The sequence below is a fragment of the Lucilia sericata genome, unplaced genomic scaffold (assembly GCF_015586225.1).
Source record: "Lucilia sericata isolate MDLA Ls3-8-SP2 unplaced genomic scaffold, ASM1558622v1 Contig11149_arrow, whole genome shotgun sequence".
Lineage (NCBI taxonomy): Eukaryota > Metazoa > Arthropoda > Insecta > Diptera > Calliphoridae > Lucilia > Lucilia sericata.
Window position 1 is genome coordinate 1 of NW_023998408.1, and position 16,783 is coordinate 16,783.

A 16,783-nucleotide genomic window follows, 5' to 3' on the forward strand; every position below is an offset into this window, starting at 1 on the left:
GCGAGCCCGTTCCTTGGATAACGGTCTAGTCAGGGAATGCTTTAATAGGGCTAATGATCTGGAGACTGTTCAGATGTTTAGATATTTGTCACCTGTCGATTTGACCCTGGCCTCCTCTATGAGAGTGCAGACCTCCTATTTTACCATAGGAGAATCCACACTATGAACATACGTGATACGGTATATAATACCGCACAATGAAATTGTATTTTGTTTTGTAAATATTTCTTTTCTCTTGTAAATATCTTTTTATTACCTTTTGTAAATATATTTATTTAGGTTTATAAGTTTTTGCTATTAGGCATAAGTTAGTTCATAAGCTTGGAATGTATCCCTTTTTTAATCCCATTTTTTGGGGAATTGATCGTAAATGAAAAGAATGTTTTGAATAAGTGACATAGCATAGCTATATTTTTTGATAATATTAGAAAGTCCATTATTGATACTATAGTATGTAGGAAAAATGAATTAATTGTTTTAGTTTTGTAAAATAACCTAAATGTAATTAACTGAATTTTTATGGGAAATAAACTGAAACTGAAACTCCAAGTCACTTTTTAGTTATTATTTAAAACACTTCACTCGAGCACTGTTAAACACAAACTTTATATATCTTCTCCACACAAGTAATCGAGTATTTATACTTGTTCTGCTTACTAGTAATACGTTTAGGGGTTGATTATCTACACACAATAATAAGTAAATAAACCAATATATTGTACACACAAAAAAGGTATATAATGTGTACATATTGAGTTGAATTTTAAAATTAGTGAACAGTGTTAAAAGTGTTTGTGAAGTGTAAACTACTAAAAATTAATTAAATTGTGAAAAATGCCTCCTAAAGCAAGTGGAAAAGCAACCAAGAAGGCTGGCAAAGCCCAAAAGAATATTAGTAAAAGTGATAAGAGCAGAAAACGCAAGCGTAAGGAAAGTTATGCTATCTACATTTACAAAGTATTGAAGCAAGTACATCCTGATACTAGTATTTCATCAAAGGCCATGAGTATCATGAACAGTTTTGTTAATGATATTTTTGAACGTATTGCCGCTGAAGCATCTCGTTTGGCTCAATAACAATAAAGGTTCGACCATCACCAGTCGGGAAATTCAAACTGCCGTTCGTCTATTGTTGCCCGGTGAATTGGCTAAGCATGCCGTCAGTGAGGGTACCAAGGCTGTCACCAAATACACCAGTTCCAAGTAAATTTAATTTACATAAATTGCCGTTTAATTCTTTTTCCTATTACAAAAGGCCCTTTTCAGGGCCACAAAATACATTTAAAAAGAGTGATTTATTGTTTGAAACATATATATTTTTTCATTACATAATAAAAATTGTGATTATTGTAAAAATTTTCATTATTTTTATTGCATAATATACCTGTTCCAAATAAATTTACTTTTATCTCCGTTTGATTTCTTATTTTTACAAAAGGCCAGGCCATTTTCAAGGAAACAAAATACATTTAAAAAGAGTCATTTATTGTTTAAAACATATAATTTTTCATTATTGTGATTATTGACAAATTTTTAATTATTTTTATTTAATAAAACGAATGAAACAGTATTTTATTTCAAATTTTATAACTGACAAAATTTGATTTTATTTATCAAATTCACAAACCAAACTGTGTTGGTTTGTGAATTTGACAATTTTAATAAAAATGGTATGAATTTTTACTATTTTAGAGCAAGGGTGTTATCGATACTTAATTTTTAAATTAGGTGAAGTTGTAACAACTTATGAAATTTAAACAGTTTTTTTTTTTTTTGAAAATATTTAAAATTAACGATTTAATTTTTCTTCTTTTCTTTTGGCTCTTTGGAGGCAGCTGCTGACAATTTGAATGAACCAGCAGCACCCTTACCTTTTGGTTGAATTAATTTTCCACTATCTACGGCACTTTTTAAATATTTCTTTATGAAAGGCGATAATTTTTGAGCATCTACCTTATAAGTACTGGCAATATATTTTTTAATAGCAGAAAGAGATGAACCAGCACGTTCCTTTAAAGTTTTAATAGCAGCATCAACCATTTGTTGAGTTGGAGGATGAGATGGCACAGTAGATGGTTTCTTTGCCTTGGGAGTAGTAGTTTTTTTAGCCTTTTTCTCAGCAGCTGGAGCGGCAGCAACAGGAGAGCCAGTATTTTCAACAACAGCGGTATCCGACATTTTGTATTTGTTTATTTTATTTTTTCACTTTTTTTAAACACACTTGTATATGGTAGTATAACTTTTCGATTGTGTGCACACACGAAATTTTAAGGTACTTTGTTATAATGAGAAGTTAATAGTAGTCGATAGCTATAATTTGTTAAATTTTTAGTGAGAGCATGAGTAAAATTCAACAAAAGTTTTCTACTTTTTTCTTATTTTTCTTTAATTTTTAATAAAAATTTTATAAATTTATTGCTATTCTTGATAGTATGGGTTTTCTAGATTCCATTTTATTAAAAATTATTCATATTGTTTTTGTCAAACAATATTTATCATCATTTTTGTGATAAGTTTTTGATACATTTACCATAAAATGTAAATAAAATGTCAATAAATTGTTACATTTTTATGAAATTTTATAACCAAGTTGATTTTATAAGAATATTACAAATGTTTTTTAAATGATTGATTAAAAAAATTCTCATAATTTTAATTTTTAGATTTTTGAAAATTATTTTTAAATTTGCTGTATTACTTGGTGATTTTTCTTGTTTTGCCACTGTGAATTTGCATTGTTTACATTTTTTCATAAATTTAATCAAATATCAAAAATAATAAAAAATTTTAGCCACATATCCAAATAATATTTATGACATTTTTCTAAAATAATTTCATAAAAGTTTTTCTTAAGTGTTTTTCTTATTTTGTCACTTTAAATATTTACTGTTTACATTTTTTCTATTTTTGGTCCACAAATTTAAGCAAATATAAAAAAATATTTAATGAAAATTTTCGCAATAAATCCTTATAATATCATAAATATCTTTCTAAAGTAATTTTATAAAAATTTTTGTTAAATATGAAAACAAAAATTACTCTAAATTTAAAAACATTTTTAAGGAAAATACAAGTTTTTTTCAATTTTCGATTAAAAAACTCTAATTTTGATATTTAGTCTCTCATTTTCTAAATTTCTTCAACACATCTTAAAACAATTTTTGTGAAATTATTTTCAATAACATATGAAGTGTTAAACAAAATAAATTTCAATTTTTTTCAAAAAATCCTTTTTTAATGGAAATATATTATTAATTTCTTTGTTTATATTAAAAGTAGAAAAAAATTAAACTATTATTTCATAATATTTATATTATTTGTATTAAAATCCATAATTTCTATTAAAAGTCAAATGAAAAAAGCCGACGGCAAAATTAATTGTTATGCCGACGGTAAAACATCTTGCAATGCCGACGGGAAAATATCATGTTATGCCGTCGGCAAAATAATGTTTCAACAAAAAATAAAATACTCTTTATAAATATGTTTATTGGCCCTTAAAAGAACCGATTCAGCATAGTTTATACATAAATATCATATCAAAAATTGCACTCTTTTTAAATTTTATTCAGTGGTCCTGAAAAGGACCGATTTTTTGTTACAATTCATCATCTCTATTTTCTTTCTTAAGCACGTTCACCACGAATACGTCTGGCCAATTGAATATCTTTCGGCATAATTGTGACACGTTTTGCATGAATGGCACACAAATTTGTATCTTCGAAAAGACCAACCAAATATGCTTCACTGGCTTCTTGCAAAGCCATAACAGCAGAACTCTGGAAACGTAAATCAGTTTTGAAATCTTGAGCAATTTCACGAACCAAACGTTGGAATGGCAATTTACGAAATAACAATTCAGTACTCTTCTGATAACGACGAATTTCACGCAAAGCTACAGTACCGGGACGATAACGATGTGGCTTCTTAACACCACCAGTGGCTGGTGCACTTTTACGTGCAGCCTTAGTAGCCAATTGTTTACGTGGTGCTTTGCCACCAGTCGATTTACGGGCAGTTTGCTTATACGAGCCATTTTCACTTCACTTTAGTTAGTCACTTTTCTTTTTTTCTTTAACACACACTTAAACATTGTTCACACAAGAATATTCTGGCTGCATTTCATTTCATTTCATTTCATTTATTTTCCAAAACATTCAATTTACATGTTTTCTTAAAACTAATAATCATGTTACATATATTCCGACATACTAAGTATCCTCCATGGACTTTCAAACTTAAAACTACTTACAAATTTCTAGCTATTACTAAATAATTATAATTCTAAATTAATTTTACATTTAATGTGTTTAATTCTATAAATAATCCCTCAAAAAATGGAAAAAAAGGGACGCTCTCATTCTTACTTAAAACTAAAAAACAAAACTTAATACCTAATAAAGAAACATGAAAAATTATTTACAAAAGTTATAGGATAGAAATTATAAGAATGAAATATGTACAAAAGATTTGGCCTATGGCCTATTGCGCCGTGTTATACACCACATTGCATACATCCAACGTCCCTATCCTCCTATGATAAAATAAGAGGTTTGTACCATCATAAAGAAGCCCAGCCTCATCCAACGCGAGAAGGTCAATTGGTGACAAATATCGGGCCATCTGGATGGACTCCATATTGCCCGCACTCTCGAAACACCCCTGAACAAGACTGTTCTCTAAGGAACGAGCCTTCTCCAGAAATCTAATACCAGTGCCCATCATAAACGCATCGATCCTCTGAAAGTCGATCGCCCCATAGATCGATCTACATGAAGGACGCCGGTATATGCCATCTGGCCCCAGTTTGCGCCGTAAGCCCAAACAAGATACCAATATCCTTCTCTCCCATACCCTAAGCCTCTCCATCTGAGCAGAAGAAATTCTGGACCAGACTGGAAAGGCGTAGGATATGAGAGGGCGGATTATCTGGCGGTAGAGTAATAGACCTATCTTCCTATCTAAACCTCGACGGCCGAGGATACCCCTATATATCGCATATGTGCGCTTAGTGGAATCCAAAATATAGTCCACGTGTCGGTAGAACTCAAAGTTCTCGTGGAAAATCACACCAAGGTATCGCATTCTGTCGGAAACCCTAACACACTCCCCTCCAATCCAAATTGATGGAATGAAAGACCTACAATTAGGGTAAAGGTACTTACGCCTTCCCTTAATCATGACAGCCACCGTTTTGTCCATATTCAGACGCAACTGCCACTTTGCAAAATACGGGGCCAGCACAGCCAAATACTCGTTCACACGATTATTGACAGTCCTAGCCCGGGGTCCTGAGGATGCCAACAAAATATCATCAGCGTATAGAAGCAAGAGATCACCCTCTGGTGGCCCAGGGATATCGGACAAAAATATATTGTATAAGACAGGTCCAAGTAGAGATCCCTGCGGAACACCTGCAGTCACAGTCCTCAAGTCCGAACGGGTGTCGTTCACCCTCACACTAAAAAATCTGTCCGTGAGGAAGTTACTAACCATCCTGCAAGTGCCCCTGTCGAAACCAATGTCCATCATCTTATAAATGATTCCGTCCTGCCAAGCAGAGTCGAAAGCCTTGGTAAAGTCCAGGCTTACCGCAATCGTGGGGTGTCTTCTACCTAAACCGCGGGACACGTAGTCCGAAAACACCATCAATGCATGAGTGGTCGAGTGTCCGCCCTTAAAGCCGAATTGGCAGTCCGGTAGAATGCCATCCTCGGATATCCTATCATTAATTCGGTCCAATATAAATCGTTCCAGGAGTTTTCCAAATGGAGAGAGTAAGGAGATTGGTCTGTAGTTGGCACATTGCCTTGGGTCAGATCTGGGTTTATGTATTGGTACGACCAAGGCCCTCTTCCATGCCCTCGGGAAGTATCCAATGTTCAGGCAGTGGTTTACCAATATCGCCAAGAAAGTCCAAGTTTCCGTACGAGTCCTCTTAAGTACAATGTCCGGTATTCCGTCCGGTCCACATGACTTCTTATTGGCCCTCCTCCTTAAAGCAGTCCCAACCATTTCAGCCGTGATCAGATTTTGTCCGTTCAATCCCACTCCGTCCGCAGTAATCGTATCCCCAAAGATAATCGAGGGCGTTCTGTCGTGTAATGTGGATACTCTGTCCTTTACTGTCGTTGCAAATGTGTTATCAGTCGAGCTTTGAATATTCTGATGTACATCGGTGAAATGATCGGCCAAAAAAGCAGCTTTCCCCGCATCGTCAGATATCAACGAACCACCTGTACCAACCAGATCGTGTACTCCTACATGTTTATTAAGTCCTGCAGCTGCCTTGACAGTCCTGAATGTCCTGTTGTTCAGTTGTATGTTACCTAGAAATTTCGTCCATTGTTCACGTTCGTATACAGATATTGCCCCCTGAATTATCCTGTCCAGGTTCCTGATGTCAGCCTTCAGAATAACACACCGTCCCGGGTCCTCGCATCTATACGCCAGTCTCCGAAGTCTTTTCTTCTCCGCAATAAACCGCAATATATAAGGCGGAAGCCTACCCAATCCCCTATTACCCACAGGGACCCTAGGAATGGAAGCGTCCATTGCAATCCTAAAGCTCAATACATCGGTCAATATCCTCCTCAGTCACGTTCGCGTCTATAGGGAGCGCACTTTCGGTCAACTGTCTAGATAATATAGTATTAAATCGTACGCGGTCCATTTTGTCGAAGTCAAATCTGGTCGGTCTGATACGCCCTACACAGTCCCCTATATTAAATACAGCTTCCACCGCCCTATGGTCCGATTCGAAGTCAAGTGTCCTAAGTCCATTGCCTGTCATCAGTGGAGCCATATCTACAGAAGTCATAATTAAGTCGATGTACGAAGAAGAGTGAGTAGTGATCCTCGTAGGGCCATCTGTTGGATGTATATCCAGATTAGGGTTGTTCAGAAGTAAGTCACGCAGGGTTCTACCGCTCGTGTCTGTCACCGAGTCGCCCCAAAATGAGTGTCTGGCATTTAGATCGCCACCAATCACCACACCACCATCATTTGAGAGGTCGAAAATCGGGTTAAGATCACTAGCGAGCAGTGCACCATGAGGCCTACGATATAAAGATACCACAGTCAAGGTACCACCACTCATCCTATGAATACGTACAGTCGTGTTCTCTATTGTCCCGGTGTCCAGTAAGATTCGTTCGCAAGAAAGGCTATCTCTGACGAGAATAGCCGTCCCTCCCCCACGTCCGCTTTGTCGATTCTGCCTAAAAGTCACGTATCCTCTCAAATCTAGCTTATGGCGGGGACTAAGTCTGTGCTCAGCCATAAGCAGTACATCCGGTTTGTGTCTGTCCAAAAACAGTCCTAAGTAGTGTCTCTTGGTTCGAGAGACAACCGAGTTCACGTTAATAAAAATACACTTCACCGTCCTAGCCATCGCGCTGTAATGATATTAACATACCCAGCAATGCCCTGGATTTAGTCTCGTCATCGTCCAGTGTGCGATATTCCCGCGCAAAACCACCTATCTTAGCAAGGCAATTAAGCAACCCTCCACCAAAAAAGCGTCTGCAGTCCTTATCTATGTAGTCAAATTCCCCTATAGCGGCCCCTAAATTAATGCCAGAACCAGATAGTCCGGCAACTGGACTATTAGTAGCGGCAGCACCCGAAGAAACACGACCTGGTGATCCGGTTGCTACAGCCGATGCATACGACAGCCCAGCCCTAACATTCGAAACCATGGTAGGTCGTGGTGCCTCGTGACGTCCACCAGACACCCTCTTCGCCTCAATCCTACGCAACAGTTCAATTCTACGCGGACACTCCTTAGAGCTAGCGGTATGACCATCCACGCCACAATTCACGCATCTAACCTGATGACCTACTCGTCTAATCACCTGTCCAGTGGCGGGATCAGTAACCAAGGTTTCCCTATTATCATCAGCTTTGGGGGGAATGCTGCAATTCCCAGGACCATGTGACGCTCCGCACTTCACGCAGCGGTATGGCATATGGCAGTTGGCCGAGGTGTGTCCAAAACGTTGGCAATTGAAGCACTGCGTAATTGCCCCTTTCCTGAACTTCCTAGTAGTTACCTTACAACGAAGAATATAGCGAATGTTAAAGAATGCCTCCAAATCCGACTCCCGCGATAGTTGCAGAAGCCACCTATCATTACCCAAATCAACAATCCTGATTATACCAAGTTTAATATGGAGACCATCCAAATAGCCCCTAACGTCGTCAACACTATACGTCCCAGATAGACCTTCGATGACCACTGAATATGGTCTCAACCCCTTAGGGGTGTAGGTAAAATAATTAACCTTCCTTTCAGTCAACAAAACCTTAAGCTTCTCAAAATCAGCAATGGTACAAACCCCTATATTGGTGGCATTTCGTCCCATTAATTTAATATTAAAATTAGAGTGGCCTAAAGCCTTATCAATAGCATCAGAAATTTCCTTAACATTTACATTGTATGTAGTTATAATAGGTATTTTTCCCGACTTACTTTTACTATTACTGCTATTAGCAGCTAAAACCGGTCGAGCTTGACTGCAACCAGGAACGTCATCGTCAGCACCTGCATCTGGGGCAGCAACATCCATAGCAACAATTCTCTTTTTGGCAGCACTTTCATCCACTACAGCATTAGAACCAGCTACGGCTTTAGCCTGGATCCTCTCACTTTTCGATTTCTTGGCGGAAGATTTCTTGCTCTTCTTTTGTTTTTTAGCCTTCTTCACTTTCTTCGCGACTGGCTCTTCTACGACCATGTCGTCTTCACTCGTCACAATCTCCTCTGTGGAGAATTTAGCATCAATGCTGTTCAATAATTTGTCGATAGTCTCCTGCAATCTATCGACAGTCTCTTGTAATTTTGTCTTTTCCTCACGGATCTTAACCAGTTCATGATTCAGTTCCAAATATGCACTGTTCTTCTCCTCAATGATACGCTGGAGGCCAATCAAGGTATCCCCAGAACGGGTCCTCTTGTTCGGGTTCAGATTCTCATCATCCCCCATGGTGAATAAGTTCTATTCGAGCCCAGATAAGGGCACGAAATTATCGAATTCAATTCACAATATAATAAAAATGTTGATTCACTCACGAAATGTTCACAAAATTACACACAATGGGTAAAAATCAAGAATTAGTGTCCTTTTTCACTTTTAGTTGCCTCCTATGGGCTTCTCAAATTATCAAGGCTTAAAAAGCCAAATCACTGCCTACTATTGTGGCTGCGCTTCTCACTTTTTCAAGGTACTTATATTTTTCAGACTAATCGTATAACACTGAGCACTGAGCACTTAACACTTTGACTGACCAATCACAACTCTTTTTCATTCTGGCTGCGCTTCAGATACCCGGTTTATATAGATAATTTGTCTAAACAATAAACAAGGGTGTGTGGCCATGTATTGTACATTTGGTGGTTGATTTGTTAAACGAACAAGAACAGAAATTTAGTATAAATACCAGTGATCACCGCTAAGAAATTATTAGTTCTTGTGAATCATTTGTGAAGTGTGTTTTAAGTGAAAAAATAATCTAAAAAAAAATGACTGGTCGTGGTAAAGGTGGAAAAGGCTTGGGAAAAGGTGGTGCTAAACGTCATCGTAAAGTGTTGCGTGATAATATCCAAGGTATTACCAAGCCAGCTATTAGACGTTTGGCTCGTCGTGGTGGTGTAAAGCGTATTTCTGGTTTGATTTACGAAGAAACTCGTGGTGTCTTGAAGGTCTTTTTGGAAAATGTTATCCGTGATGCTGTCACCTACACTGAACACGCCAAGAGGAAAACCGTTACCGCTATGGATGTCGTCTATGCATTGAAGAGACAAGGTCGTACTTTGTACGGTTTCGGCGGTTAAACATTCATCATATTTTTATATTTTGCGGACAATTTTTAATAGAAAACTAAAACAATCGGTCCTTTTCAGGACCACAAAATGTATTTTAAAAGAGATTTTTATTTATTACAAACTACTAAATATTATTCAAAAATTCGTTAGTTTATTAAATCCAAAATAATAGGATAATTATGAAAAATTATACCATATATAGTATTTGACTTTTTATTTATTTGAGTATGATTGAAATATATTTTAAAAGTCATTATTTTTTGGTTTTTTTAAACAATATTTGTGGAGAAAATTTCGTTTGTTTACAATTTATTTTGCTAAATGAACATTTTTCACACATTTCTTTATAATTTATGCATTTCTTTACACTAAAACCTCTAAAAAAAAAATTAAATTTTGCCGACGGCAAAACGATATATTTTGCCGTCGGCTTTAAGAAATGTTTTTATAAGAAATTTTTCAAAAATTCGTTTTAAATAATTTTTTTAAATTAGTTTTGCATTTTAATGTCATAAAAATTTAAATTTATTAATTTCTAATATACGATCATAATATACATGAAATAATAAAAAATCATACAGACTGTACTGTATTCGTAACAATGCAAAGTATACATAAAACGAAACACATGAACAAACAAGAAGAATCAAAAATATGTCTGTATACTAACAAAACCAAATTCAAAGAAACAAAAACAGGAATTCTTTCATAAACCAGAAATAGTAATAACAACAACAATGCATAATGTTTAAGCGTTTGTTTTATGTGTGTATATACATAAGAATTCATGTATTTTGTTTGTGTAAAAGGGATGATCATGAGACAGATGTTTTTGCAAATTAAAAGAAAACAGGAATAAGAAATATAAAGAAAAGACAAACGAGAAATTAAGAAAAATAAACTACCCAATAGGAAATATATTTACTTAAAGAATATAATTATTCAAAATTCAAGGTTTTTTTTAACTGAGTACTACAAAATAATGATATTTTTATAATACAAAGAACAAAATCACAAAATTTATAATGAAATCAGTCGTTTTATATACATTAATTTAGAACAAAAAATTATTGAATGAAAAAACTTTTAATTTATTTCAAAAAGTTTTAATATTTTTGTCTAATAAAATGTCTATTAAAAATACTTTTAAATAGAATAAAAAATAGATAATTTTTATTATTAGTTTATAATCAATTTTAAGCATAAATGTTTTGACAAAGAAAATAATAAACATAAAATTTCTTAGTTTTGCTTCAGTTACGCATATAACAATACAAAAAATAAAAAAAGAAAACAAATTTCTAAACGTACGTACGTAGAGAAAAACGAAATGTGTACACGAAAACAATTCCATCATCGGCATACAAACAAAGATTCGTATTGAAACAGTAACAACAACATTGTTATTTTTTGATGTAGCTACAGTTGTTTGTGTAAAAGCAAAACAAACAAGAGTAGGGATGATTGAGATTTAAACGATTTTTGAGAATAAAAGTAATATTCATAGAATAGGAGAATTATAAAGAACTGTATTGCATGTATATTATTAAAGGGAAATATTAAAATAACTAAAATTTATTTGTATATATTTTAAATAAATTGTAATTTATAAAACAAAATTGTTCTCTTTTTGAAAATGAATTTGTCGTCCTGAAAAGGACGGATTGTTCTATTTTTTGTTATACGATGGTCTGTATTATATTTTCTCGATGTTATTTCTTTAGTCTTGATTAATTTAGGCTTTCTTTTCTGTTTTCTTGGGCAAAAGTACAGCTTGAATGTTTGGCAAAACACCACCTTGAGCAATTGTTACACCAGATAATAATTTGTTCAATTCTTCGTCATTACGAATAGCCAATTGCAAATGACGGGGAATAATTCTGGTCTTTTTGTTGTCACGAGCAGCATTACCAGCCAATTCAAGAACTTCAGCAGCCAAATATTCCATAACGGCAGCTAAATATACTGGAGCACCGGCACCAACACGTTCAGCATAATTGCCTTTACGTAACAAACGATGTATACGACCGACGGGAAATTGCAAACCAGCACGATTTGAACGAGACTTTGCCTTGCTCTTAACTTTTCCACCTTTACCACGACCAGACATTTTTCACTTTATTATTTTTAGTTAACACTTCACTTTAGCACTGAATACACAAAACTAATATCATTTCAACACAAGTAATCGAGTATTTATACTTTTTCTGCTTACTAGTAATACGTTAAGGGGTTGATTATCTACACACAATAATAAGTAAATAAACCAGTATATTGTACACACAAAAAAGGTATATAATGTGTACATATTGAGTTGAATTTTTTAAAAATAGAATAGAAGTCTTGTGTGATCAGTGAGAGTGAACAGAACTCAAGAATAATAAGTGTGAAAAGTGTGAATATAGTGTTGAAAAGGACAAGTGATATTGTGGAGAACAGTGCTTGAAAATTTGAGAAGCCTGACTGGTATAGTAGTCAGCTTGAATATAGGGCATAGTGCTCGAGATTTTGAGAAGCCTAACGTTGATAGTAGGCAGTACGTATTGATAGGACAATACTTGTAGAAGTGAGAAGCCTGACTTAAATAGTAGGCATTGTTATTTCAGTGACTGTACGTGTGAATTTGAGAAGCCTATCGTATATAGTAGGCAGTTGAAATTTATTTGAAAGTGAGAATCTTGACAATTTTCTGCATATTTGTGTGAACTTTTAATTCTAAAGACCCGTATTGGGCATGAAACTTTTGAATTAATAAATCATCTATAATGGGTGATGATGTGGCTTCCTCTAAAAAGAGGAAGAAACCCTCTGATGAGGAAGAGTTGAAGGTGAAGCTTGCTGAAGCTTTGAAGAAGAACGATGAACTTGTTAAGACATTGAATGAGGTGAAGAGTCAATCTGAATTTAAGATTAATTATTTGACAAAGGAAAATGATTCCTTGAGAGAGAAGTTGGATGAGATTATAAAGATTTATCATGAAAGAGTGAATGAAGCTGAAAGCCTTGAGTCATCCAGTGAAGATGAAATGGATGCGGAATCCGCAGAGGAAATTCCGGTTGAGGAGCCTAGTAATCCCAACGTGGAGAAAGTTGCTGATGCTTGTAATGCAGCTGGGTCGAGAAGGTCAGAGAAGGTTACTGAGAAGGCCGCTCAAAAGAAAGAGAGTAAGTCTGTACCAGTTTTGACTACGTATGGAATAGATGTTAAGAATATGATTAATAGTATAGATGGTAAATTAGGACATAAGAACTATAATATGAAAATTTTAGGTAAGAATGTTGCAAACATAGGGGTTTGCACTCTTGATGATTTTGGAAAGGTTAAAGGTCTACTCGAGGAGGAGAAGGTGGACTTTTATACCTATACCCCTAAGGGTCAGCGCCCCCTTTCGGTTGTTATTGAGGGACTTCCGTGCTCATTTGAGCCGAAGGAGATAACGGATTATCTGGGCGGTCTCCAGATAAATGTTAAGGTCATTAGCGTTAATAGATTAGGCAATGACAAATGGGTATTGAAGATGACTAGGGACTCCGACGTTAGGAAGTTCTATGAAATACGCTACATTTTGCGGTGTAGAGGTATATATTCGAAAGTTTGACAAGAAGGGTGTCACGCAATGTTTTAATTGCCAGCGCTACGGTCATGTTTCATCTAATTGCCACATGCCATACAGGTGTGTGAAGTGTGCGGGGTCTCATGGCCCGGGCAAATGTCTGGTACCGCGCAAGGGCGATAATAACCAGGAGACATTGACCACTGATCCTGTCACTGGACAGGTAACTAGGACAGTCGGTTTGCCAGTTAAATGTGTTAACTGTGGGACGGAAGGGCATGTGGCCAGCTCGAATGACTGTCCACGCAGGGCGGAGCTTCTCCGCAAATTACATGAGAGAAAGGCCTCTGGGGGTAAATCGCGTGCTCCTAGCATGCCTATTGCTAGGAGTTTGGTTTCAAGAGGGGTCTCATACGCAGCGGCGGCTAGATCTGCATCGATTGGTGAGGTATTGCAGCCTTCTGGATCTGCAAATTTAGCGGGGGCCGGACTTTCTTTGGAGGGATCTATGGCACAATATGACTTGATAGACAAGGACTGCTCACGTTTACTAGGGGGTGGTTTCTTGAAATGCTTAGGGAAGATTGGACGATTTGCTAGGGAATACCAGACTTTGAACAATGACGCGGACAAGACACGTGCCTTGCTTGGAATGTTGATGACATTAGGGCAGGATGGCTAGGACAATGAAGATAATCTTTATTAATGTTAACTCGATTGTCTCCAGACATCGACGACATTATTTGGATTTGTTCCTACGGGAACATAAACCGGACGTAGTACTATTGGTCGAGCACTGTTTAAGTTCTCACCACAGATTTGACATAAGGGGGTACAAGACATATAGACAAGATAGACGCATTGGACGTGAACGTGGTACGGCCGTGCTGGTGAGGGAGTCTTTCCAATCCGGAGAGATAATTCTCAATACAGGTTCTGTGGAGAGTACTGCCGTCAGGATACGGAAAGTGAACGGTGATTATATTACCGTGATCTCTATGTATCTTCGACCCAGTACTATTCTTGAACCTGGAGTCTTTGACTCCATACGGGACCTGGCTAGGGATGGTGGTGTTGTGATCGGTGCTGATCTCAATGCCAGACATCCCTATTGGGGTGACCCGTACACGAATACGAGCGGCCGTAACCTACGCGACTTTTTGATTACGTGCCCGGAAATGGACATTCAGAGGACTGATGGACCTACACATATTAATGCAGTACTGTCTTCATACATTGACTTTTTCATGACTTCTGTTGACGTTATAAGGGTAACTGGGGGCGGACTAAAGACACTAGACTTTGAGTCGGACCATAAAGCAGTGGAGATGGATATATTTACGGATGACTGTGAGATAAGGGTACAATCGACTAGATATGACTATGACCGAATGGACGTAAGGAAGTTTAGGACTGCACTTACTGTCAATCTCATTGACTGTAGATTGCCTACTAACCGCAATGTCTCTAGGAGTGAGATTGATGGGTGTATTGATGCGATGAATAGGGCATTTCTAGATGCCATGGACGAATCGATACCGAAGGTGACCATGCGGGGTAGGGGCATGATGAAACTTCCACCGAATATAATGCATTTCATTGATGCAAAGAAGAGACTGAGACGGACGCTAAGGACTTGTGGGGAACCTGGTAGGTGTAATATCCTGCGAGCTGAGATACGGAACATGGACAAGATTATACAGGGCTCAATTGCGGTTTTTGAAAGGGAATATTGGACGGATTACTTGGGACGAATTCGACTCAATAATAGGACGTATAGGAACGTTAAGACTGCGGCGGGTATGAATGCTCGGACTAATGTTGGGAGTTTGGTGGATGCACAGGGGAATATTATTTCTGATGACCCTGGGAAGGCAAATCTGCTTGCAGATTGCTTTTTTCGGGTGAATCACCCTGCTCAGGTGGGGCGCTTTGGCCAATTTGGTTCAACTGTTGAGAATGCTGTTTCCACTTTGGATAGGACAACACCTTTGACCACATTTACTGAGGTTTTTACTGCTGACGGTAGGAATGTTGACTCAACTTTGACATTTGACGGAATGAGATTTATAGACGCTGCATCTGTTGGTAATGCACTTAAGAGGAGGTCCAACAAGAAGTCGAGCGGTGTGGACGGCATACCGGATTATGTACTTAGGAAGACGGACGTTGTCGCGTGGAGATTCCTTGCAGTATTATTCAATCACTGCATAAACATAGGGTATTTTCCGAATGCTTGGAGAGAGGCCTTGGTGGTTCCGATTCCGAAGCCAGGATCTGATCTTGGTCAGGGAGGGAACTACAGACCAATTTCTCTTCTTCCGGCATTTGGGAAGTTACTTGAATTTTTTATTCTTGACAGGATAAATGACAAGTTATTGGACGGTGACGTGATCAAGGACTGTCAATTTGGCTTCAGAAGTGGCCACTCCACTTCCCATGCCTTGATGGTATTCGCGGACTATGTGTCGAGAGGATTGAATAATCGATGTCCAACGATGGCGGTTAGTTTAGACTTTGCCAAGGCCTTTGATACGGTCTGGCAAGATGGCATAGTTTATAAGATGATGGGCATGGGATTTGGTGCTGGTGTTTGTAGAATGGTTGACAGCTTCCTGAGGGACCGTTTGTATAGGGTCAGAGTAGGGGAGGCATTATCGGAGAGGGGTTCCATTACTGCGGGAGTGCCGCAGGGGTCGTTACTAGGCCCTGTGCTTTACAATATATTTATGTCCGATATACCTCAACCACCTGAGGGACATTTATTACTGATTTATGCTGACGACATTCTGGTTGCCTCTTCGGGAGCCAGAGCACGTACTGTTAACAAAAGACTGAATGACTATTTAGGAGTACTTTCGGACTACTTTGTGAAATGGGGATTGAATTTGAACATTAGTAAGACTGTGACTGTGATGTTCAAGGGACGACGTAAATATATCTATCCGAACTGTAGGTCATATGTGCCATCTTTGACCATAGGCGGCCAGCTGATCGGTGCCTCTGATAGGATGAAGTATCTGGGCGTCATTTTCCACGAGAATTTTGAATACTATCGTCATATTGACAACACTCTGGAAAAGGCTAAGAAAATGTTCTTTGCCTATCAGAGGATACTGAAGCGTAAAGGTGGCCTTGACAGGAGATTACGGCTCTTGATTTATAGGCAGATAATTCGTCCACTCATCTCTTACGCTTTTCCAGCTTGGTTTGGAATTTCATCAAGCCAGATGGAGAGGCTCCGGAGATGGGAGCGAAGTGTGCTGGTCGCATGTCTGGGTATGAGGCCCCGTTTGGGACCTGATGGTGTCCTCCACAGACCGTCCTGCGTGTCTGTATATAGGGCTATAGATTTTGATAGGGTTGATGTCTTCATGGTGGAAATGGCAATCAGATTTTTAGA

General features: G+C 37.5%; 4 protein-coding genes and 1 pseudogene across 4 annotated transcripts; 2 read left to right on the top strand and 3 right to left on the bottom strand.

Moving 5' to 3' along the window:
- The first annotated feature begins 780 nt into the window (after positions 1 to 780).
- Positions 781 to 1,213, top strand: LOC119615889 (annotated as a pseudogene).
- A 584-nt stretch (positions 1,214 to 1,797) lies between these two features.
- LOC119615886 (histone H1-like) lies at positions 1,798 to 2,256 on the bottom strand. The gene has a single exon (XM_037971862.1). It carries the CDS (start codon positions 2,176 to 2,178, stop codon positions 1,798 to 1,800), a length of 381 nt encoding a protein of 126 aa, XP_037827790.1. The 5' UTR covers positions 2,179 to 2,256.
- Positions 2,257 to 3,583: 1,327 nt separating this feature from the next.
- LOC119615890 (histone H3-like) lies at positions 3,584 to 7,099 on the bottom strand. The gene is made up of 2 exons (XM_037971866.1): positions 6,837 to 7,099; positions 3,584 to 4,041 (listed from the first exon to the last, which is right to left on the bottom strand). Exons 1-2 carry the CDS (start codon positions 7,097 to 7,099, stop codon positions 3,627 to 3,629), a joined length of 678 nt encoding a protein of 225 aa, XP_037827794.1. The 3' UTR covers positions 3,584 to 3,626.
- Positions 7,100 to 9,446: 2,347 nt separating this feature from the next.
- Positions 9,447 to 9,906, top strand: LOC119615887 (histone H4). The gene has a single exon (XM_037971863.1). The coding sequence runs from the start codon at positions 9,524 to 9,526 to the stop codon at positions 9,833 to 9,835; it is 312 nt and encodes a 103-aa protein (XP_037827791.1). The 5' UTR covers positions 9,447 to 9,523; the 3' UTR covers positions 9,836 to 9,906.
- Positions 9,907 to 11,467: 1,561 nt separating this feature from the next.
- LOC119615888 (histone H2A-like) lies at positions 11,468 to 12,009 on the bottom strand. The gene has a single exon (XM_037971865.1). The coding sequence runs from the start codon at positions 11,934 to 11,936 to the stop codon at positions 11,562 to 11,564; it is 375 nt and encodes a 124-aa protein (XP_037827793.1). The 5' UTR covers positions 11,937 to 12,009; the 3' UTR covers positions 11,468 to 11,561.
- Positions 12,010 to 16,783: the final 4,774 nt, after the last annotated feature.